This window comes from Lontra canadensis, unplaced genomic scaffold (assembly GCF_010015895.1).
Source record: "Lontra canadensis isolate GAN:19392208 unplaced genomic scaffold, GSC_riverotter_1.0 scaffold33, whole genome shotgun sequence".
Classification (NCBI taxonomy): Eukaryota; Metazoa; Chordata; class Mammalia; order Carnivora; family Mustelidae; genus Lontra; species Lontra canadensis.
Genome location: NW_022631027.1, coordinates 5,833,836 through 5,858,842, shown reverse-complemented (window position 1 = coordinate 5,858,842; position 25,007 = coordinate 5,833,836). Strand labels below are relative to the sequence as shown.

The window sequence follows — 25,007 nt, the reverse complement described above, 5'->3', positions numbered from 1 at the left end:
TGGAAGATGTTTTGTAAATGGGAACCACTGCCAGGAAAGTATTTCTAGCCCATGTTTCATTAGCTGTAAACTATTTCTCATGTATGTAACTTAATTTCTCTACCTATAAAATCTCTACCTTTTCCATATTCCATCCAACATTTCCAACTCAAATAAGCATGGAAATCTGCTCAGAACTTAGGAGTATGGACTCTGGCAGTGAAAGTTTTTCAAATATGGCCTATGCCAATTATATATCCTACCTGAACATAAGTTGAGTGTGAACTGCACATATAAATTTTCTTATTCAAATGTAATGGATGGGAAGTTATGAGAGGGTGACAAACCATGAGAGACTCTTAACTACAGGAAACAAACAGGGTTGCTGGAGGGGAGGTAGGTGGAGGGATGGGGTAATTGGATAATGGATATTAAGGAGGGCACATGATGTGATGAGCACTGGGTGTTACATGCAACTGATGAATTATCTCAAACTAATGATATGTTGGCCAATTGAATTTAAATAAAATTTTTTAAAAAAACAAATGTATTGAGTACCTTTTAGGTATAAAGCAGATAATTTCTAACAATGTGCTTCAGTGATTATTTCTAACCTGGAATTTATTAGTTATTTACCAGGTAGTTTTTTACCTGAGGGAGGCAGATTTTGTAAAGGTGAAATGTTTTTCACACTCTGTAAATTTTCTACTTCTTGATGATTAAATGCTAACTGGTGGTGATTCGGTGGTGTTTCACATGAGTATGAAGTCTGACAAACAAGTGTAGTTTTTGCAGATGCTTTATCTTGCGCAGAAGATGGTATCTGTTAAGACAAAGATAAAATTGTCTTTCAGAGTTTTAACTACACAAGAGGTTTAACTAAAAAGAAAATAGAAACACTGGAGGAGAAACAATTCTAGCTTCAAAAAATGGTGTTACTTAAGTCATACAAACTTATAAGGTATTAATTACCCATTCTTATAGATGAGAAAACCAAGGTGTGGAAAGATTAAATGACTTGGCCATCCTATAGTTCTAAGTAGAGTTAGTTGAAGCTTATAATCTTAGTAATACATATAAACTTAAGCGTTTATTAAATAGTGCTGCTTATTTTCCAATGTTTTCCTGTGAGCTATGGAAAATAAAAACTGAGCTTTTAAACCAAATCTAGAGACTGGGGCACCTGGGTGGCTCAGTGGGTTAAGCCTCTGCCTTCGGCTCCAGTCATGATCTCAGGGTCCTGGGATCGAGCCCCCACGTCGGGCTCTCTGCTCAGCAGGAAACCTGCTTCCCTCCCTTTCTCTCTCTGCCTACTTGTGATCTCTCTCTCTGTCAAATGAATAAATAAAATCTTAAAAAAAAATCTAGAGACTAATCTACTTTCTTTTACCCCCTTTTTGTTACTGAATTATAGACATAATGGGAAGGGTGGGTAAAAATCATATGATAATTGACCTGTAAGACTATCAACAAATTCTGATCAATTTACTAGGTAAAAATTGTAGTGTAACAGCTAACATTTTTTAAATGCTTATAATATGTGAGGCATCAGGCTAAATCCTTTATATAGCTCTTCAATTCTCACAATAATCTCATGAGTTTGGTATAACTGCCCATTTACAGTTTGCAATAGGACTTAGATATAATAAAAGCAACTTACCAAGAATCTTACATCTGTTCAGTTGCAAGCTAAGTTATAGTACCAAAGCCCAGGTACCTTACCTACTACGCTTTAAGTTGTAGATAATACAGAGACTAAGAATCTTTCTCCCCTGTCTAACAAAGGAGTTACAGTGAATGAGTAGATAAGGCAAGTGTATGAATACCTATCCATGCTAGCTTGAATAAAACTAATGCCATAAGAATGTTTATCCCAACCATAGTACATACCCAAGCCCAAAACTTCAAGTCAAACGCTGAGGTTTAAATCAGCAAAACAAAACAAAAAACAGCTTTTGAAACGCACAAATATATGCATTTATTCATATTTCTAAAAAAATATCCTTTTGCTTCCACACGATCACGCTGAGCTAGTACCCGCGCCTGGAATCGGGTGGCAACCTCAGCTGCGCCTGCCGCCTGCCACTGCCTCCGGACCATGGACCCCCGCAAAGTGAGCGAGCTTCGGGCTTTCGTGAAAATGTGTAAGCAGGATCCGAGCGTTCTGCACACCGAGGAAATGCGTTTCCTGCAGGAGTGGGTGGAGAGCATGGGGGGTAAAATACCACCTGCCACTCATAAAACTAAATCAGAAGACAGTATCAAGGAAGAAAAACCAGATAGTAAGAAGGCGGAGGAAAACATAAAGACAGATGAACCATCAAGTGAGGAGAGTGATCTAGAAATTGACAATGAAGGTGTGATTGAACCAGATACCGATGCCCCTCAAGAAATGGGAGATGAAAATGTAGAGATAACCAAGGAAATGATGCAGGCAAATGATAAAAAAGTGGCTGCCATTGATGCCCTAAATGATGGTGAACTACAGAAAGCCATTGACTTGTTCACAGATGCCATCAAACTAAATCCTCGCTTGGCCATTCTGTATGCCAAGAGAGCCAGTGTCTTCATCAAATTACAGAAGCCAAATGCTGCCATTCGAGACTGTGACAGAGCTATTGAAATAAATCCCGATTTAGCTCAGCCTTATAAGTGGCGTGGGAAAGCACATAGACTTCTGGGCCATTGGGAAGAAGCAGCACATGATCTTGCCCTTGCTTGTAAACTGGATTATGATGAAGATGCTAGTGCAATGCTGAAAGAAGTTCAACCGAGGGCCCAGAAAATTGCTGAACATCGGAGAAAATATGAGCAAAAACGTGAAGAGCGAGAGATCAAAGAAAGAATAGAAAGGGTTAAGAAGGCTCGGGAAGAACATGAGAGAGCCCAGAGGGAGGAAGAAGCCAGACGACAATCAGGAGCTCAGTATGGCTCTTTCCCAGGTGGCTTTCCTGGGGGAATGCCTGGTAATTTTCCTGGAGGAATGCCTGGAATGGCAGGGGGGATGCCTGGAATGGCAGGAATGCCTTGGCTCAATGAAATTCTTAGTGATCCGGAAGTTCTTGCAGCCATGCAGGATCCAGAAGTTATGGTGGCCTTCCAGGATGTGGCCCAGAACCCAGCGAATATGTCAAAATATCAGAGCAACCCAAAGGTTATGAATCTCATCAGTAAATTATCAGCCAAATTTGGAGGTCAAGCATAATGCCCTTATGACAAATAAAGCCCTTGCTGAAGGAAAAGCAACTTCGATCACCTAATGGATGTCGCAATAATACAAATCAGTGTACCTCCGACCTTCTCATGAAGAAAGCTGGGGTGCTGTGAAGAGAATCCCTACCCCTCTGCTCCCCATGCAACTGAAACATTCTACAATTGTTGCCATTAGGGTATTCATTCAGATAATGTTTTCCTACTAGGAACTACAAACTTTAAACACTTTTTAAACCTTAAAAATATTTAAAAACATATTAAAAGGGTGTGTTAGTCCCTAAAAAAAAAAAAAAATCCTTTTATTATCAAAGGGTGTTTTGTTCCTCAAAGAGGGACACTGAAAAAATTCTGGCTACAAACAGATTATTATGCAGCATTCTATATGCTACGTATGGAGAATGCTTTCAAAATTCATTGATATAATTTTGATTCCTCTAATACCTATGGCAATAGACTATCTGTATTTTGTTCCTACTCAAAAGCCTTCAAGAACTCACTCTTGCCTACCATATTAGTTACCACTTCACCTAAGTATTCAAAGCCCTCCCTGTTGTATTTCCCAAGCCAACTAATCTCTTACAAATACCCTATGTTGCCATATTTCCCTGAACACCTCTTGTGCTTTTTTGCCTCTCTTCATGCTACTACCTCTGTTTAAAAAAATAAGTCCTCATGAAAAGAAGGGCCATGTTCATAGCAGCAATGGCCACAATCGCCAAACTGTGTAAAGAGCCCAGATGCCCTTCAACAGATGAATGGATAAAGAAGATATGGTCCATATATATAATGGAATATTATGGCTCCATCAGAAAATGGTTTTATTTTTGATTATGTTAACATTTAGTGACTGCAAAGTTATTAGAGTCCAGATGTTAATAGATGTATATGTATATGTTGATAAATACATACAAAAGTGTATCCCCTGTTGAATTTAATTGGCCAACATTTTATACATTTGTATAGAATTTTAAGTGATTTTAAGAAATATCAAAAGTATGTGGACACACACATAAACACATGTGTGAACATAGGCATGCACATGTGTGTGTTGTATGGACAGAAAGTATACCCTAGTGTGTTCCTCCTGTTTCTCAAAAAAAGGTTGGGTATAAATCTCAGCTCCTGAGAGACACTTCTTAGCAATCCTTTTTTTCTTATCAGTACAACATTTGTTCTGCCACTATGACCTTGGCACATTTATCAGATATTGTTTCTTACACAATATACCATCCACCCTTCAAGCACTTGCTAAATAAAACTAGATTAAAAGAAAGAAAAAGTCCTTAATTTGTGTCAACGTATTAACCATTTCTTCCTTTTCCCTGTAGTTTAAAGCCCATAGTAAGCGCCCCCTCCTTCAGGCGGTATGTATGTTCCTCTTCGTTTTCTCAATAAATTATGAATAGAGATTATAGCACTAATTATGCAACCTCTTAACCGTGTGATTTTATTTCTTCTCACAACTGAGAGCTCCCTCAAGACAGGTATTTATGTTGTATATTCCTAACCTAGTTATGTGAGGTTAAATAATTTATAATATAATAAAGGTATATATCTGTAATTCTATACTTGAGAGGGGTACGAAAGATTAAAAATTTAATGAAAATGATAACCTGAATTAGTAACAGATAAAATTACTTCTATCCTTTTCAAAGCATGTCATTTACTAATCAAAGATGTAATAAAAATTAATAGCTGCTAATTAAAAGCTTTATCTTAAACCCTAACTACCATTTTCCTACCACCCTTAGAAATTCCACCTTACTGTATACACCCTATATCCTACTGTGTACATATAGGAAAAGCAAGGCCTTCCCTCTGTATTTAGACTCTCAAAATTAATTCTAAACTTCTATAATTTGTTCTACTAATCTGTCTGATTTATAGAACAGTTATACCTTATTAGAAAAAGGTAGCCAACTAGTTCCTATATTATATTTTCTTCAGGATGAAATTTTTTTAAAGATTTTATTTATTCATTTGAGAGAGTGAGCAAGAGAGCACAAGCAGGGAGAGAAGCAGAGGGAAAGGGAGAAGCAGACTCCCTGAAGAGCAGGGGGAGAGGGGCTTGGTCCTGGGACTCTGGGATCATGACCCGATATGAAGGCAGATGCCCACCCAACTAAGCCACCCAGGTGCCCAAATTCAAAACAAATTTTAAAGAATTTACTACTATACCAGTGAGTCACAGCATACATTTTAAAATTCTAAGGTAAAAAATGGAAGAATTAACTTACCTTTACTTGTTCTTTAGGAGAATCGTTCTGTTTTACTCCAGTAAATTTAGGAAACATTTCTGCAAATGTATATAAAGAAATATTTCAATATTTACCAGCTTAAAAACTTACCATTTAAATTATAAATTATTTTCATATTAGAAATAAAATGGTCATTTCAAGAAAATACCTTTAATAGCAACCTCTTAAATCAAGAAATTCTTACAGTTAACCAGGTTTTTGACCTTTGATCCAGTCAAAATTCTAAAGAAATACTTGCTTTTTGAAAGGGATATTTTCTTTTCCACATAATGGAATCAATATCCACTCACAAATTCCAAATTGGATTATTTAGGCAAAAAGAACAGCATAGTAAAGAGTTTGAAAAATAGTTTAAAAAGGAACAAGTTATAACACAGATAAGGTTTTAAACAAGTAGGCTGAATTATAGTAAAACCTTTTTATCAAGCAGCCATAAATATAGCCATAAGGGACTTAATTAAATAATTAAGAATTTACTATAAGAGGAGGGTATGTCACTGATCTGACTGAGTCTTTTATGAAAAGTGAAGCTATTTGATTTCATGGCAAAATCTGCTCTGCTAAGAGCACTCTAGGAAAGACCCCAAATAATCCTTTATTTACTCTCTAGCTATTTGGCAGCCTCAATTATGTAGCAACAAATGGTTTTTATACTACCTTCTTTACCTTTAGAAATACCTTTACAGGGGACATTGGTGGGAGGATAGATACAAAAAGAGATCTCTGAAGCAGTGCTCATAGGTTCCTCTTTATCTTACAACTGATTCTGGTGCTTTCCTCCCCAATCATAAGCCTAGATCAATGTGGTAAAGCACCAAACCGGCAGTTAATGCCTTGACCCACCTTTCCAGGTAAGCATCCATGAGCCACCTAAGCATTATCTGCCTTGGGCTCCAGGGCACCACAGCCGGTTAACATAAAATCTTATTCAAACTTAAAACATTCTAATTTTAATAATTACCTTCTGTCTCCTGAAATGCCATCAGTTTCCACTGGATGTGTTACTGTTCTTTCCTCTCCTAAAATGTTTGATGCTGGACATTGTTAAAGCTGCTAAATGCCACTCAATTAAGTGCTTTAATTTAAAGAATTCGAGTATTTGAAATGACGAGAACCATCTTAATGTCACTCCTCTAAGTATTATTTAAGTGTTGGGGGTTAGGTGGAAGGGAAGAATACAGAGAGCAAAGACTGAGGCTATAGATCCAAGGAGCTTTCACATTTAGGGGATAAATTATGGTTTTGGCCTCGAACAAAAAAAACAGACTTCATTAATATGGTCATATGCTATATGCACATCTACACATCTTAACTATTCAAATATGCAGCTAAACTACATTATTCTATGATTTACATAAACTCTTAAGTATAAACTTAAAGTAAAATATGACATACCACATTAGTGTTCTACTAAAAAATTCAAGGGCATTATTTAGTTTTTTGATATATAAAGCTCAGAATTTTAAAAATTAGCATCTCCAAGTCTGAAGACACTAGCAAAAGGCATCAAAGAATTTTTAAATGAAAAAACCAGAATGGTAACTGTAGACTTATTGTAGTTATTATTTTGTAACGTATACAAATGCTGAATACTACGTTAAATACCTGAAGCTAATAGACTATCGTATGCCAATTATACTGCAATAAAAAAAGTCAAAACCACAATATAGTACGTTTCATAAAAGTCTTACAGACTATGGATAGATGTAATGACAGACTAAAACTCAGCAATCTGGTTCTCATTCTACTCTTACATACTTGACTTTTCAGGAATGTAGTTTATTTCTGTTTATTTATGAGTTCCTGGACTTTGCAATTAAAAGAACAACATACACATTTTCACTACCAAGCCTAAGACATCATTTCAATTAGTCAAGAAGCCCCAGGTCTTGAAAATATTAATGAAATTGAGCAGTATAGTGGTAACACATATACTGTCAACTAATTCTCCAGGGAACTGTGATGAAATGCATACATACCTACCTTAAGAAGACTGAATCAGATAATAAATGTGAACTACTAAACGAACACATATTATGCATGTTATGTAATATGTTCTATTTTCACATCTTTCCTTAAACCTCAATATAAAACTTGGATTGGAAAGTTTTCAGTTTAAACTTAAGGGAAAAAAATTTAATCATTTAGTTAAAAAAAAAGAGCTGGAATCAAACATTTCCTTCAAGAATTGGTTTAATACCCATTACCTATCAAAGCACTGAGATAAATGCTTGAGATAGCAAATATTATCAGCAAGATAGTATGGGCTAAAAAATTTAATACATTGAATATGAATGTAATACCATAGTGTAAAACCAGAATGTTATACCATATAATATAAGCAGAAAAAAATTACTGAAAATTTTTAAATTGGAAAAATAAATCACACTTCTGTTACATAGTACAGGGTTTAGATTGGTAATTGGAAGTCACTCCTGGGTTCCGCTACCATGTTTTATAAGAAAGAATGTCCAGAGACGTTAAATGATTTGCCCAAACTTATCACCAAAGATGTGTTGTAGTGATTAAAAAAAAAAAATCAAGGGGCGCCTGGGTGGCTTGGTGGGTTAAGCCTCTGCCTTCAGCTCAGGTCATGATCTCAGGGTCCTGGGATCGAGCCCCGCATCAGGCTCACTGCTCAGCAGGGAGCCTGCTTCCTCCTCTCTCTCTCTCTCTCTCTCTCTGCCTGCCTCTCTGCCTACTTGTGATCTCTCTCTGTCAAATAAATAAATGAAATCTTTTTTAAAAAAATCAAGCAATTTGTTTTTGAACTAAAAAATTTTGATTCCTTTAAAGACCACTTGGCAATTTTCATTGAAGAGTTTGGTACTTATTTTAATATAGAAGAACGATTCAATTATTTTTTTAAAGATTTTATTTATCTGAGAGAGAGTGAGAGAGCAAGAAGAGAGAGAGACCATGAGTTGGGGGGATGGAGAAGGGAGTAGAGGGAGAGAGAGCAGCACACTCCCCATGGGGCTCGATTCCAGGACCCTGGCATCATGACCAGAACCGAAGGCACAACACTTAAAAGAGTGAGCCACCCAGGTGCTCCAGAACAACCCAATTATAAACTGCTGTTCCTTTTATCAAAGTCATTATAATTAGAGTTAAGAAGTGGAAACAAAGCAAAAAAAACCATAGACCTCTGGTTCTCAAATGTGGCAGCACATTAAGTCACCTGAGATACTTTTAACATCACATATACCTGGCCCCATTCTCTATTCATTTCAGGTTTGGACACTATTTTTAAAAAGTTTTACAGGTGATTCTAATGTACTGAGAAAACACTGTTCTAGACAGACTGCTTATTCAGGAAGATCCATTTTTAACAGAAAATATTTAAATGCACAAGACAAGTATCATCACTAATTTGGAAGACTCAAAGGCTCAAGTATGGACCTCAATATATATCTAAGTTTTCAATCAAGCCTGGGTCTTTGAATTTTTCTGGTGCTTTTGATTTGAAAACACTTTAATTGATGAGAAAAGTCATAAAGTTTTAAAAATTTCATGATAAACTCTGATCATTTTTCTTAAATGGCAAAGATTATTCCCAAACTGTCATTTCACACTTCCTACATTCACTAAACCATCCCCCTCCTAAAGAGGTAAAACAAAATCCAGACTTGAAGCAAGTCCTTTTTGTCCTTTTTCCATTGCATGAAAAAAAAAAATCATATCCTTGTCACTTCTACAGAAAACCTAGGTTGTAGAGAACTAAAAAGAGAAGTTGTTTTATTCCTGTTTGTAATTCACCCATGACTAAGCTTTAAAAAAAAAAAACAAACAAACAGAGAACTTAATAGATTTCATTCTCTGAAAATGCCTGAAGCCAACGAAAGCAAAAAGTCTAACAAAGTGACAAATTCACTTTGTCTAATAAGATAAAGAATTGATGCTGTAACCACTGAGCTTCCTTTGTGTGTAAGTAGTAAACAATTGAAATCTTAAACATTCCTGAAAAATATCCTATACTATTTGAGTATTTGAGCTTACACTTAGTTCCTAAAGTTATTTCCCACAAGATTTCTATCAAAAGCACTACTACCTATGAGCTGTTCCCATTTGTTTCTCAGTAATATTCACCACAAGATTGAATCTATTAATTATTATATTCATCCCTATTATAACACTCAAGATAGCCGAAGTTGTTGAACATTAGAAAACTCTCAACAGGTTATGCGTACACACTAGCAGAGGCCAGCTAACATAGGATATAAGCATCTGGAATTCATTTTATTATCAAACCCCATTAACATCTTTGATCTGACATTTGATATTTTGATGGTTATGAGAAATAATTTAGGAAGGTTCTATATTCATACCAATGTTTAATAAATGTTCTTGACTAATCTGCACATGACAATTTCCATATACTGTTGCTAGTCAAGAAAATAATTTAAATTATAAAACCAAATTATAACACATCTACAATCAAGTACTGCTTCTACCCCACAGATAGCTCATTTATATTTTTCAAAGATTTGAGGATTTCATTCCAACTCTATTCTTGGAATGGATTTACTATCTTGCTTGAAATGTTAAAGAATTTTTAAATCAAGCTTTCCTTGGAAATCAAATCTCTGCCATTTAATTAATCCTATTTAATAAAGGAGAATTGAGTCCATATTTTTCAAAAGTATATAAAATAAGGTTTGAGAATACAGAGAAGATAACCATTTAAATAATGTAGAATAGGGTGCCTAGGTGGCTCAGTAGGTTAAGCCTCTGCCTTTGGCTCGGGTCATGATCTCAGAGTCCTGGGATCAAGTCCCGCATCAGGCTCTCTGCTTGGCAGGGAGCCTGCTTCCTCCTCTCTCTCTCTGCCTGCCTCTCTGCCTACTTGTGATCTCGTCTGTAAATAAATAAATAAAATCTTTTTAAAAAATAAATAAATAAAATGTAGAATAAACAACTGTAACACAATTTATGACACAAATGTTTTGCACAGATGTTACCTTTCAAACATTTTGCACACCCATTTCACACATTTGAACACAATGCTACTGGAGTAAAGACAGACCAACTCATAATAGAGGATAAATGAAGAAAAATGAGTCAATAATACTGGGGAATTAAGAAAAGTTAATGTAGAGCTCTGTCCTTGATAACCAAAATCACAAAAGATTATGACTTGGTTAAGAAAACTGCATACAGTCAAGCTGCTATAAAAATTCCAAAAGGCAAGTATTAAAAAACAGATTAAGAAAAAATTGCTAAAGATCAATAATCTTCTATCAGGAAAGAATTTCTCACAAAAGCTTTCAGAAAAATTTCCTCTATTAACATTTTGAAGAAATGAACTTATATTCTTATCACCTGTCTTAAATAATCAAAAGCCTTATTAACCAGAATTATGGTAATAACGATATTCCAAGTTTCAGTTCTGGGCAAATCATAATAAACTCTAAAGCTACAAAATCTTCTGCATATTTTCAGTTAATTTTTACTTATATAATAGATTTTTTGCTAATATTCCTAATTTTCACAAATTGTATTTTCTCAGTAATTCCATTTCCCTCCACCCTGAGACTTACACATAATTTTTACTTACATGACAGATTTTTTGCTAATATTTCTAATTTTCACAAATTGTATTTTCTCAGTAATTCCATTTCCCTCCAACCTGAGACTTATACATACTTGGGATTTGTCATCTGCTCCTTGAGACTGTCATGTACATAATTAAGAACGGTAGATGCTTTACTTATTTTTACTTCAGTATTGCTATTGATATGGTCTGCAAATTATTTTTCATAATTTATAGTCCTTTTATTTAGGATTTCTGTTGTTCAAATAAAAAATGTTCTTAGGGGGCGCCTGGGTGGCTTAGTGGGTTAAAGCCTCTGCCTTTGGCTCGGGTCATGATCCCAGAGTCCTGGGATCGAGCCCCGCATCGGGCTCTCTGCTCAGCAAGAAGCCTGCTTCCTCCTCTCTCTCTGCCTGCCTCTCTGCCTACTTGTGATCTCTGTCTGTCAAATAAATAAATAAAATCTTTAAAGAAAAAAAAAGTTCTTAGATTACACACTAAAAATTAAGAGCCTTACAGTATTTTAATGCATACAATTAAAGTTAATACTTAGGACAAAGGTCCTACAGCTTCACTTACTAATTTACTTTGCTAAACAAAATAAACAAACAAACAAAAAAAAACAAAACAGAACTGAATGCTCATTTAAGGTAGGCACTGTGTTTGCAATTTATAACTGCGCATTGTACATATAGTGTTTCTTAAATCAAGTACATAGGTTCAACATTTATAAAACAAAAATTTCAAAGAAAAATGATAACTCATACCATTGTTAGAGGACAAACTGACCTTAGTGTCACAAACCTATATATTATCCAAAATGTAAGCTGAAAGTTAAGAATGTGTTCCTTTGATTTTAACAGTGTTTTCAAAAACAGTCCATTATTGAAAAAGATGACATTAAAAAAGAACATCAGTCATAAAATAAAAATTCAACACAAAGGTGTTAAAAAAAACTGTAACTCTGAGGCCAAGATATTCCACTAGAAAGTTAGGAAAACATACATATTACACCACTTTAAGCATACATAGTGGATGATGAACATCTTTCCTTTAAGCAATGTATTAGAAGACTATCAGAAATTGATAATTCAAATTAAAATTAAGGTATTTTTGAATACCTTTACTGAAGCGCTCTGTATATAGTACTTTTCCCCTAATGCTCAAGGCATTTATTGATCAGTAGCCAATATATAATTGGATAACTCAGTTTTATCCTACAAATGAAAGACGAAGTGCTCTAACTTATTAGGCCACAAATGCTTTATTAGATGAAATTACAAACGCTAATTACAAACTTTTCCAGCATTGTTTTATGCTTTAAAGTCAAATATAAGGAAATAATGTATAATCAGAGCCCAAAAATAATTTAAAAATTTACTATGACAAATTTCAACAAAAGTAAAAATTTTTTATTCTAACAAAAACATTTACCACTATATACTTTAGAAATGTAAAAACAAAACGCAGCAATCAGCACCACATAAATGCAAACTAAAACAAACCAAAAATGAAACAGAATGTACTGCAAGCCAGCAGACCCTTACTACCAGACTGAAATAAGAGGGACATTCTTACAAATGGTTAAGAATCCCTGATGTGACACTATTGTGTGGAGGATATTTTTTTAAAAGCAAACTAAATCTCATGACAAAAAAAAAAAAAAAAACTCATTTAAAATAAAGCAAAATTTTAGGCACAAAAGTGCCCTGTATTCTGAATGTACCTTTTGGTGGACAATAATGGGATGCCCCTGCCAAGTCAGTATCCTTGGGGCAGTGATTACTTCTCAACTACACAACCATCAATGAAAGAGCACAAAGAAAACATGACTGAATTAAGCTTGATACAGTTGATGATAAACTACCAGGGTAATATGATACTTTAGCATAACTGAAAATCTCAATTTGAAGTACATTTTTCTATAAATGGAATATCTATTAGTGAAAACGCAAAAGTGAGTAAAATTCTGCTTTAAACATTTTCTGGGATGACAATTCAAAGTGCTTATTCAATTTAGAATATACTGTCACAACAGGACATACTTTGCAACATTAGAGTGGTCTGATATATCACGCAGAGTAAAGTGAAAGATGTCCTCAAATAAGCCTTTATTTTATAAAAAGAAGTGAAGATTGGAATTTTGTTATTTGTTATTTTCTCAAATTAAGATGTGGTATTATATATTAAGAAACTATCTCCCACCTTTAGTAAATTTCTTTTCAACATTACAAACCTGTAAGTCTTACACAAATAATATGAAGTTTCCTTTTTACACAGTATCTCTTTTAAAGAAAATAGTAAAAATGTCAACATTCAATTAAATAATAACTGTGGCATCCAAACCATAGGTTCTGGGTAAATGACAAACATTTCTTTAAAATATAAGTCTCAATAATACAAGAAACAAATGTTCCCACAAACAGAGGTACACTTAAGGGGACAGCTAACCTGATTCGGAATCACTGCTGCTGCCTGAGGAACTTGAATCACTGCTGCTGCTTTCAGTCTCCGATGAGCTGCTAGTGCTGCTGCTGCTGCTTTCACTCAATCGGGAACCGCTTCCAACAGCCTCGGATGACTGGGTTTTCTCAGCTACAAAACAGGGAAACACATTACAATGCCAGCAGAATCAAATAATCACACGAACACTTGGAAAAAAAAAAAAAAAAGAAAGAAAGAAACCTGCTTCCTTTTTAAAAACAAATACATAAAAAACTGCCACCTACGTTTTGCTTGACATTTTCTTGAATTTAACTGATTGTTGACATCTAGTAACCGCTTTTCCAACTCCTGTTTTTTCTGTGAATGAAATTCTTCTTTGGACTTCGTTATTTTCTTACCTATATGATTTAAGAGGGAAAAAAAGTCTTATCAAAAACTAACACAAATACCAGACTGCTTTCTACTGATAGAAATACATACCCTGAGGTTTTATCGGTCTTTTTCTTCTTAGACATGCCGCAACGTACTTTTCCAGTTCTCTCAGTGTTGATGCTTTCAGTGTTTCAAAGTCTATCTCTATCTCATCAGGGTTGGAATTTCTCAGAGAAGGCTCTCTTGATTGTATTATATGAACTACTCGCCCAAGTTTATCTCCAGGGAGTTTGTTTATATCCAAGCTTAACTGCCTTTTCTCATCATAGTTCATAGGCTTAGCATTATCCTCATCTTCAGGTTTCAGAGCAAACACCTGTTGTTTCCTCTTCTTTGGCTGACTAAACAAAAATTAAATTTAGTCAAATTTATGTTAAATAATACTACTATATGAATAAGGCATTATAAAAGATACTTACTTGCTTTTGGACTTCTCCTTTAATTTCACTTGATTAAACTTTTTTCTTGGATTTTCATCTCTGTTATTAGCCTTTTCTTTCTTCTTTTCCCTTTTAGACTTACTCTTTTTCTTTAGCTTACGGAAAGGTACTTGGGAGAGAACCTGTAGCTGTTGATGAACAGCTCTCAGCTAATAAAGAAAAAAATTCTTTCAACATTCATGGCTCTACACACATTAGGAAAAAAAAATGAAGGCACTCAAAAGTCAACCCTATCCTTTTGAAATTCATTTCATATTACATTTCCTTCAAGTTCTAATTTCATTCCACAAATTCATCATTTTGAAGGGCATACATTAAATCAGAAATACTATTCCATGCTCAATCCATAAACTAAGATATTCAACTAAAAACAGACCATGAAAATGAACATTTCCAGGTAATCTCAACTTTGTTTTCTTTCAGGCTTGAGCTAGGAGTAGATTAACATTGTATCACAAAAGGTAGCAATATTGAACAAAAACTCATCCATCAAATATCTTGGATTATGTCATGTAAATTATTTCAGTGAGTATAAATTCCTTGTGGTTAGAAAGGTAACAGAATTTTAAGATACATAGATCTTTGTGTAAGACTACTCAACATTACAAACGTGGCAGGAAGTAAATAAAGTCATAGCTCCTAAGTGATCTAAATGTAACAGCTTTTAATCTACAAAAAAGATTTTATAATAGATCTGCAACAACAGCTCACAAAAATACAAAAACTTTCATCAATACAATCAACTACCTGCTCCTGAAGCTTTGCAAGACGCTGAACTCGTTCATCTTCAGAATCCCCAGAAGAGTTACCTTCAGAGGAAGCTTCACTACTGCTTTCTCTACCAAGGATTTTTGTGGTGTCTGTTCTTGTGTAGCAGACAGGCATACTCTCCACAGGTTCATCTGGGATTTTTGCAAAATGCATTTCAAAAACATCCTATAATAAAAAATTAGACTATGTAAAAAGATTTTCTGTATTACCAACTTAATACAGCAGTAACACCCTTCAGCAAATGTCATATTTTGATGATAATTCTATTTTTCCTTTGAGTAATCATTGCATAGTATATACATCAAATCATTCTATTATATACTTTAAATGTATACAGTGTTATATTTCCATTTTATCTCTGTAAAACGTGGGGTGGGGGCAGTCAACCAAAGAAGTAACATAAGACTCATGCTTCCTTGCCTGCCAACCTTAAAACTTTTCTCTTCTCTTCCATGTAAGATAGACCTCTTAAGCTGTATAGATGACCTTCTTTCAAGGAACTCCTGTCCTATGGTTGATTCATCATTCCACTACCTAGAACTCCACTGAAAAAGCCCTAGAGCTTTACCTTCAGGGGAACGTGGGTTCTAGTCAATCCTATCTAAAGCTATCTACCATCCCCTCTGCACTAATATTTCCCCCATATCCTCTATGTATAATGCAGCCTCCTTAAAAGATTTATTACTAATGGGTACTACACCTTAAAAAACAACCTCATTTTAAGAGTCAATTTACTTAATAAATTGTACTTTATATTTGGGAAGTGGGGCATTCTTTATTGACTTATGGTTCTCTAAAATTTCTAAACTAGGGGCACATGGGTGGCTCAGTCAGTTAAAGTGTCTGCCTTCAGCTCAGGTCATGATCTCAGGGTCCTGGGATCAAGCCCTGCATCGAGCTCTCTACTTGGTGGTGGGTCTGCTTCTCCCTCTCCTTCTGTGATCTCTCTCACTTATGCTCTCTCAAGTAAATAAAATCTTTTAAAGAAATAAAATAAAATTTCCAAACTATGTTCAGAGAAAACTCACTTTCAGAGCACACCTATCAACTTACCTGGAGCATTCTTGCCATTGTTACTACTTCATGATCTGGAGGATTGTATCTGTAGCAATTCATGAACATTAATCTAACATCTGCAGCAAATTCATATGCATCTTTATATTCTTGGTTGTCCATCTTCCCCTAAATTAAGGAAAAATTATAGGATTCACAAACAACACAGTCCAATAATCATTTGAGCATTTACATTAATTATTTATATTATGAAATAGTTGAAACATACAGAAGAACACAGGTAATACCCAAAACAGACACCCATCCTCCAAATTTGACAAATGTTAAAATCCTGCTGTATTTGTTTTGTATTTTTTGACCTTGAGAATATCCAATGAATTTTGACAAGTAGAGGTAAGGAAGATTGATATTCCAAGTATAAAAAAAAAAAAAAGAAAAGAAGAGGAACATAATCACAAAAGCAGGAAAATAATGCATTTCCAGAAAATCTTAGACAAATATGATCCTAGTTAAGCAATGAAAAGATAAATTCCTCAAACCAACCTTGAACATTTATTTTTTTTTATTTTTTTTAAGATTTTATTTATTTATTTGACAGAGATCACAAGTAGGCAGAGAGAGAGAGAAAGCAGGCTCCCTGCTGAGCAGAGAGCCCGATGCAGGGCTCGATCTCAGGACTCTGGGATCATGACCTGAGCCGAAGGCAGAGGCTTTAACCCTCTGAGCCACCCAGGTGCCCCAACCTTGAACATTTAAATGAAAGATTTTATTAAAAATTTCCTCAAAATGAAAAGATATTTAAAAATGAACAAAATTGGTAAAAGGAAAGAAATACTAACATCAGAGTAGAAATTAAGAGACTAGGGCGCCTGGGTGGCTCAGTGGGTTAAGCCGCTGCCTTCGGCTCAGGTCATGATCCCAGAGTCCTGGGATCGAGTCCCGCATCGGGCTCTCTGCTCAGCAGGGAGCCTGCTTCCCTCCCTCTCTCTGCCTGCCTCTCTGTCTACTTGTGATCTCTCTCTGTCAAATAAATAAATAAAATCTTAAAAAAAAAAAAAAGAAATTAAGAGACTAAAAAAACAACAAAAGAGACAAATGAAAGTAAGAGCCAATCCTTTAAAAAAATAAGACAAAATTGATAAACCTTTACCCAGACACATCAAAAAAAGAGGACTCAGAAATTAAAGAGAAGAAACAACCAATCCATAGAAATACAAAGGACAAGAGACTATTAAAAAAAAAAAATAGGACAACAAATTAAGATAACCTAGAAGAAATGGATCAATTCCCGGAAACACACAATCTTCTGAGACTAAGTCATGATGAAATAGAAAATCTGAACAGATCAATTACTCGTAATGGAATTGAATCAGTAATCAAAAACTCCCAAGAAACAGAAGTTGGGACCACATGGCTTCACAAGGGAGTCCTACCAAACATTTAAAGAATTAACACCTGACTTCCTCAAACTATTCAAAAAAATATAAATGGAATAAAAAGTTCCAAATTCCTTCTATGAGGCCAGCATCACCCTGATAACAAAACAATAAAGACATTACTAAAAAAAAAAAAATTACAAGCCAATACCCCTGATGAACACAGATACAAAAATCCTCAACAAAATAGTAGCAAAATTCTTTCACTATAAACAAGTGGGATTTATCCCAGGAATGCAAGGATGATTCAATACCTACAAATCAATCAATGGGTATAATACATGAATAAAATGAAGGGTAAAAAATGAAGGGTAAAATACGGTCATCTCAATAAATGTAGAAAAAATATCACAAAACTCAAATCTGTTCACAATTTGAACACAAAATTTGTTCACAAACTCTCAACAGTGTGGGTTTAAATCAAACATATCTCAACATAATAAAGGCCATATATGAAAAACCACAGCTAATATAATATCCAATGGTGAAAAACTGAAAGCTTTTCTTCTAAGACCTAGACCAGGGATGGCCACTCTCATCATTTTTATTCAACATAGTTCTAAAAATCCTAGCTGCAGCAATCAGACAAGAAAAATAAGTAAAAGGCACCCAAAGCGGTAGGGAAAAGTAAAACTGTCACTATTTATAGATGAGATGATACTGTATATAGAAAAACCTAAAAGCTCTACCAAACAGCTATAAGAATAAATGAATTCAGTAAAGTTGCAGGATATGAAATTAATATACAGAAATATGCTGCATCTACATAATAAGAAAGTAGCAGAAAGAATAATTAAGAAAAACAATCCCATTTATAATTGCATCAAAAAGCAAAAACACAAACAAACCTAGGAATGAATCTAACCAAAAGGTACAAGACCTGTACTCTGAAAAGTATAAGACACCCATAAAAGAAAGTGAAGACATAAATGCAAAGACAAACCATGCTTATGAACTGGAAGAATAGTTAAAATGTCCATACCACCCAAAGCAATCTACAGATTTCATGTAATCCCTATGAAAATGTCAACAGAAGTACTCACAGACCTAGAACAAATAATCCTAAAAATTTTAAGGAACCACAAAGAGCGTGAATTGCCAAAGCAACTTAAGAACATAACTAAACCTGGGGATAATAATACATTATATGTTTATTAAAAAATTAAAAAATTTAAAAAACATAACTAGAGGTATTGCAATCCCAGATTTCAAGATATATTACAAATCTACAGTAATCAAAACAGTGAGGTACTGGCACAAAAGCAGACCCACACATCAGCAGAACAGGACAGAAAGAAATAAACCAACACTTATATGGTCAATTAACCTCTGACAAAGGAGGCAAGAATATACAATGGAGAACAGACAAGTCTCTTCAAATGTTGCTGCAAAAACTAGAGTTAAGAGCAGAAGAATGAAAACTGAACCACCTTCCTATACTATACATAAAAATAAATTCAAAATGGATTAAAGACCTAAATAAAACATAAAAAAACGTAAAACTAGAAAAAAATACAAGTAGTAATCTCTTGAACATGGGTAACATTTTTAGTTTTAGTAACATTTTTCTGGATGTCTACCCTCAGGCCAGGGAAACAAAAGCAAAAATAAAGTCTATCAGACAAAAAAGCTTTTGTGCAGTGAAGAATATCATAAAACAAAAAGGCAAACAATTGAATAGGAGAAGAGGTATGTGAATTATGTATCTGATATCCAAGATATAGAAATAACATATATCCAAGATATATAAATAATTCATTTAAGAAAACAAAAACACTAACTCAAAAAATATATATATGCACCTCTGTTTATTGCAGTATTATTTACAATAGCCAAGGTATTGAAAGAACCTCAGAGTCCATCAATAGATGAATGGATAAAGATCTCTCACACACACACACACACACACACACACACACACAAAATATTACTCAGCCATAAAAAATGGTAAGATCTTGTTATCTGCAACAACGTGGATTGACCCAGAGGGTATTTATGCTAAGTGAAATAAGACAGAGGAAGACAAATACCACTATCATCACACTTGTATGTGGAATCTAAAAAACAAAACATACATATGTACAGAAATAGTCTCATAAGTACTGAGAACAAACTGGTGATTGCAAGGTGGAGAGAGGGGGATGAATGAAATAGGCAAAGGGGATTAAGAGGTACAACCTTCTACTCACAAAATAAGCCATGGGGATGAATAGTATAGAATAGGGAATATAATCAACAATATTGTAATAACATTGTTATGGTGATGGATGGTAACTACACTTTCATGGTGAGTACTACATAAAGTATAGAACTGTCAAATCATTGTGCTGTACACCTTAATCATATAAAATTATATGTCAACTATACCTCAACTAAAAATTAAGGGGTGCCTGGCTGATTCAGTTGGTAAAGCATGTGACTCTTCATCGTGGGGTCATGAGTTTGAGCCCCATGCTGGGTGTAGAGTTTACTTAAAAATCAAATTTAAAAAAAAATAGTAATTTAAAAAACCTGATGAAGGCAGTAGACATCCCCCCCAAAAATGTAGAGAGGGATTGGAAACTATATCAATGCCTTATTCCCCTCCCCAAAATTACATCAGAATCATTCAATTATTAAAAATATAACCTTGAATATATAATGAGAAAATGTCTACAACATAGTATGTGAAAATTCAGAGTACAGAGTTATATTACATACTGCAACTCAAACATTGTGGCAAAGAACAATAGAAGAAAACAGAAGAAAAAGAAAGATAAAATTTTTCCCATGATTCATTCCAGGTGATATAACCTACTAATGATTTTAATTTTCTTCTTTATCTTTTCCTGAATTAAAACAATTTTTACATGAACAAGAGTACTTTTATGATCAAGAAAAGAAGTTTCTTCTATTAAGACAACATTTACCTTAATAGTTCCAAGATCCATTGGATTTTTCACAATATCATAGTAGTTATGGAGCCCCAAAGCATTAACATCAACAGGGTTATAAAAGGGCCATGCATAGGACAAGTGTTTCTTTGCAAGCATTTCTTTAAGAATCTCACTACAGTGCCTTAACTGTTCGGTCACTTTAACATTCTTTACAACTTTACACTGTTGCTGAGAATCTGGCAAAACAGTCTTCAGCACATTCTCTTTTATAGGTGGCATTTTCAATGATTTCTTTTCTGCAAGCATTGGGGAAAATTCACCACTTGCTTTAACTACTGAAGCTGTAGGAGTTGTGGTATCTGCTTTCCTCTTCACACCCCTCGTAACCTGGAACAGTTCAACAACAACAAAAATTACAATTAAGTGGGCATTCAGAGCAAGTTTTCAAACTTAAGAGCATCAAGTCTCCCCTATGTTAAATATTAGTAAAGCTTAATTTCTCTTTTATAAGTAAATAGTTCAAGTATTTTCTTCCCAATATTCAAAGAATTGTCTTGTGTAAACCTAAATGAAAGACATATGGAAAAATAAGTCATGGTTATACAAAAACAAGTTTCTGAATACCTGAATTCAGCTATGGTATACAATTTTAAATTATCAACCCAAAAGAAATTATATAACACACAGAATGGATAGGTGGGCAACTGATAGTAACACTAAAAATATAGTAAACCAGTACAAATTCTACAAGAAATCTCTAAAATTTGGTTCACATCCTAGGTCTCTTGTTACAAAATGTACACAGACAAAAAAAACTGACTGCAGTAAGCTGAAGACAGATTTTCATATCAACTTAAAAAAAGGTTTCGTCATCACAACTCCTTACATGGAAACATTTTAAAGCTACAGTGAACTTACTTGGGCCACTGTTTGTGAGGTAAAGTTGAATGGAGTACCTTGTGCCATGTTTGAAGGAGAAACTGATGTCTCAGGAAATACAGAGGGAATCACTTGTGGCTTAAATACTTGTTCTAGTGCTGTGGGGGATTGTTTTTCTTTAACAGAAGGAACTGTCATGTTATGTTGAATGCCTAGTAAAGTGTGAACAAGAGTCAATATGTGAGTAAAACATAAACTATTTTTCTTTGTATTCTAATTCATGTAGTTCAGCTTTTTAGCAATATAAATACAATACACTCCAAATTCCCCATTGAAACCCTCCCCCACACACTTGCTAACACCTGTCAGAGCCATTTAGATATAATATTGGAGACCTCAAACCTACTATGCTTTGTAAGGACCCACATGATCTCTCTACCTACGTGCACTCCCCCCTCCCAACCTCACTTCCTATCACTTCAGCCTACTGGTCTGCCACAAAGCCTCAAATCTGGTAAGCATAAGCAGACTATTCTCTCTGCCTGGAAGGAGATAGCCTCATGGCTCACTCCAAATTCCCTTTATGTCTTTACTGAAATGTTACCTTCTCGGGCCATCCTATGTAAAGCAACTCTCTTCTGAATCCCACTACTTTCTTGTTCTCTTATTCTTACTTTTTCCCTGCCATTATCACATTTGATGTACAACATATAGGTATCCCTGACTCTTCGAATTCTTAACAAACTCAGGAACCAAAAAGGTTGGAATATATATATATATTTTTTTAAGATTTTATTTATTTATTTGACAGACACAGATCATAAGCAGGCAGAGAGGCAGACAGAGAGAGAGAGGAAAGCAGGCTCCCTGCTGAGCAGAGAGCACGATGCAGGGCTCGATCCCAGGACCCTGAGATCATGACCCGAGACGAAGGCAGAGGCTTTAACCCACTGAGCCACCCAGGCGCCCCAAGGTTAGAATATATTTTAAGACAGGACTTGCACTCCTCAATCTGTGAGTTCTCATTATCCACAAATTAAAACTTAGGAACCAAATAAACTGAGATAACTCGTATCTTTTGATATCCCAACTGTGGCTCTTAGAACTCAGGAGCTAAACAGCTAAGTATAATGAGGAATACTTACATTTACTTAATTTTACCAAATTTGTGAACTAGAACAAAAAGCTCGGTGAGGGGAAGGGAACTTTGTTTCAATCTCTACAATATATCTTGGGCGTAATACAGTACTTGGAACTTAAAAAGACCCCATGAACATATATTGCATGCCACTATTATCAGGCCACCTTTCTAGGTGGTAGGGCACAACAATGAACAAGATGGGCACAACAATGAACAAGATAGACACAGTTTCTGTACTTGGTGAGCACATTCTCTAGTGTAAGAAACAGAAAAAAAATCAAATTGATTACAAGTGATGCTGAGTGCCAAAATGGAAATAAATGGGGTGCTGACTAAATTAAGACAGAGACCTACATAAAGAAGATAAGTCAGGAGGCCTCTCTGAAGAGGTACCAATTACGATTTTACTGTGAATTTAAGAAGTAGCCAGTCAGAGAATGGGATGGCAGTAAAAATGTATTTCAAGACAATCAGTAGGGAAAACTTCAGTGACTGAGGAGAAAGCTGCTCAAGATGAGAATGGAGAATTGGGCAAATACCAGATCACAAAGGGCCACAGTAGGAATTCAGACTTCATTTTAACATGAGAAACTAAAGAGAGGCTTTATGCAGGTTAATGATGTATTCTAGTTTATTTTTAAAATACCACCTTTGTTATTGTGTAGACAATAGACCACATAGAACAAGGATAATTGCAAAAACAAATTGAGGGTTGAATACAAATGACTTATTAATGAACAGAATGTGAAAAAGAATGAGAGAAAGGAAGGAATGAAGGACAACTTCTACTATTCTAGCTTGAATAACTGTGTATTAGTACCATTTTCTGTTACACAGAATAATCTGAGGAACATCAGTGTTTAACTGTGAGCCAGTTAATGTTAACATCTATATAAGACATCTAAGTGCAACTGTTCAGTGGCTGTATTAGAGATATAATTTGGGGATTAACAGCACACAGATGGAATTTAGAAAAAGAATTATCTAATATCAAGCCCTGAAAAGAAAACTCCAATATTTTAGAGGTTTAATAGAAAAGGATAATGCTAAGAGGACTACACAGTGGGAAGTAAACTCACAAAATGAGAGTGTGCACCAAGAATAAAGGCATTTCAAGGAAGAGTACATTACAAGGATTATTCATCTTGACCAAATGGGATTTATTCCTGGGCTGCAAGGGTGGTTCAACATCTGCAAATCAATCAATCAATGTGATACACTAACTACATTAATAAAAGAAAAGATAAGAACCACATGATCCTGGGTGCCTGGCTGGCTCAGTCAGTTAAACATCTGTCTTTGGCTCAGGTCATGATCCCAGGGTCCTGGGATCAAGCCCCGCATCAGGCTCCCTGCTCCGTGGAGAGCCTGCTTCTCCCAATCCCTCTGTCTGCTGCTCTGCCTACTTGTGCTATCTATCTCTCTGTCAAATACATAAATAAAATCTAAAACAAAAACAAAAAAAACACAATCCTCTCAATAGATGAAAAAAAGCATTTGACAAAATACAACATCCTTTCTCGATTAAAACTATTCTCAGTGTAGGAATAGAGGGGGATAGAGGGAACATACCTCAATACCATAAAAGTCATATATTGTTCTCTTTACCCAAGGTCAGGAACACAGCAGGGATGTCCACTATCACCACTGTTGTTCAACACAGTACTAGAAGTCCTAACCTCAACAATCAGCCAACAAAAATAAAAGGCATCCAAATTAGCAAATAAGCAGTCAAACTCTCACTCTTCACAGATGACATGATACTCTATGTGGAAAACCAAAAAGACTCCACCCCAAAATTGTTAGAACTCACACAGGCATTCAGCAAAGTGTGAGGATATAAAATCAATACACAGAAATCAGTTGCATTTCTATACACTAACAATGAGACAGAAGAAAGAAAAATTAAGGAGTCGATCCCATTTACAACCACACCAAAAATCGTAAGATACCTAGGAATAAATCTAACCAAAAGAGGTAAAGGATCTGAACTATAGAAACTATAGAACACTCATCAAAGAAAATAGAGGGAGACACAAAGAAAGGGAAAAACGTTCCATGCTTATGGACTGGAAGAACAAGTATTGTTAAAATGTCTACACTATGTAGAGCAATCTATATATTCAATGCAATCTGTACCAAAATACTACCAACTTTTTTCACAGCACTGGAACAAATATCCTAAAATTTGTATGGAGCCAGAAAAGACCCCGAATAGCCAAAGGAATGTAAAAAAGAAAACCAAAGCTGGTGGCATCACAATTCTAGACTTCAAGCTCTATTACAAACTGTAATCATCAAGATGGTATTATGCTGGCACAAAAACACAGATCAATGGAACAGAATTGAGAACCCAGAAATGGCCCTCGACTCTATGGTCAACTAATCTTTGACAAAGCAGGAAAGAATGTCCAGTGGAAAAAAGAGTCTCTTCAACCAATGGAGTTGGGAAAATTGGACAGCCACATGCAGAAGAATGAAACTGGACCACTTTCTTACACCATACACAAAAGTAAACTCAAAATGGCTGAAAGACCTAAATGTGAAATAGGAATCCATCAAAATCCTAGACGAGAACAGAGGCAGCAAC

At 35.0% G+C, this 25,007-nt stretch overlaps 2 protein-coding genes across 2 annotated transcripts in view; one reads left to right on the top strand and one right to left on the bottom strand.

Annotated features, from left to right (window-relative positions):
* The window catches only part of BRDT (bromodomain testis associated), a 76,027-nt gene that overhangs the window by 32,488 nt on the left and 18,532 nt on the right, over window positions 1-25,007 (bottom strand). Inside the window, exons 6-15 of the mRNA XM_032867118.1 lie at window positions 21,316-21,488; window positions 20,431-20,784; window positions 16,125-16,253; window positions 15,048-15,236; window positions 14,280-14,449; window positions 13,909-14,201; window positions 13,713-13,826; window positions 13,435-13,578; window positions 5,430-5,488; window positions 631-802 (exon numbers count right to left, since the gene is read on the bottom strand). Coding sequence (XP_032723009.1) covers window positions 631-802; window positions 5,430-5,488; window positions 13,435-13,578; window positions 13,713-13,826; window positions 13,909-14,201; window positions 14,280-14,449; window positions 15,048-15,236; window positions 16,125-16,253; window positions 20,431-20,784; window positions 21,316-21,488 — 1,797 coding nt within the window. The remainder of the gene's footprint in view (window positions 1-630; window positions 803-5,429; window positions 5,489-13,434; window positions 13,579-13,712; window positions 13,827-13,908; window positions 14,202-14,279; window positions 14,450-15,047; window positions 15,237-16,124; window positions 16,254-20,430; window positions 20,785-21,315; window positions 21,489-25,007) is intronic.
* LOC116873351 (hsc70-interacting protein-like) lies at window positions 1,996-3,449 on the top strand. The gene has a single exon (XM_032867119.1). It carries the CDS (start codon window positions 2,078-2,080, stop codon window positions 3,182-3,184), a length of 1,107 nt encoding a protein of 368 aa, XP_032723010.1. The 5' UTR covers window positions 1,996-2,077; the 3' UTR covers window positions 3,185-3,449.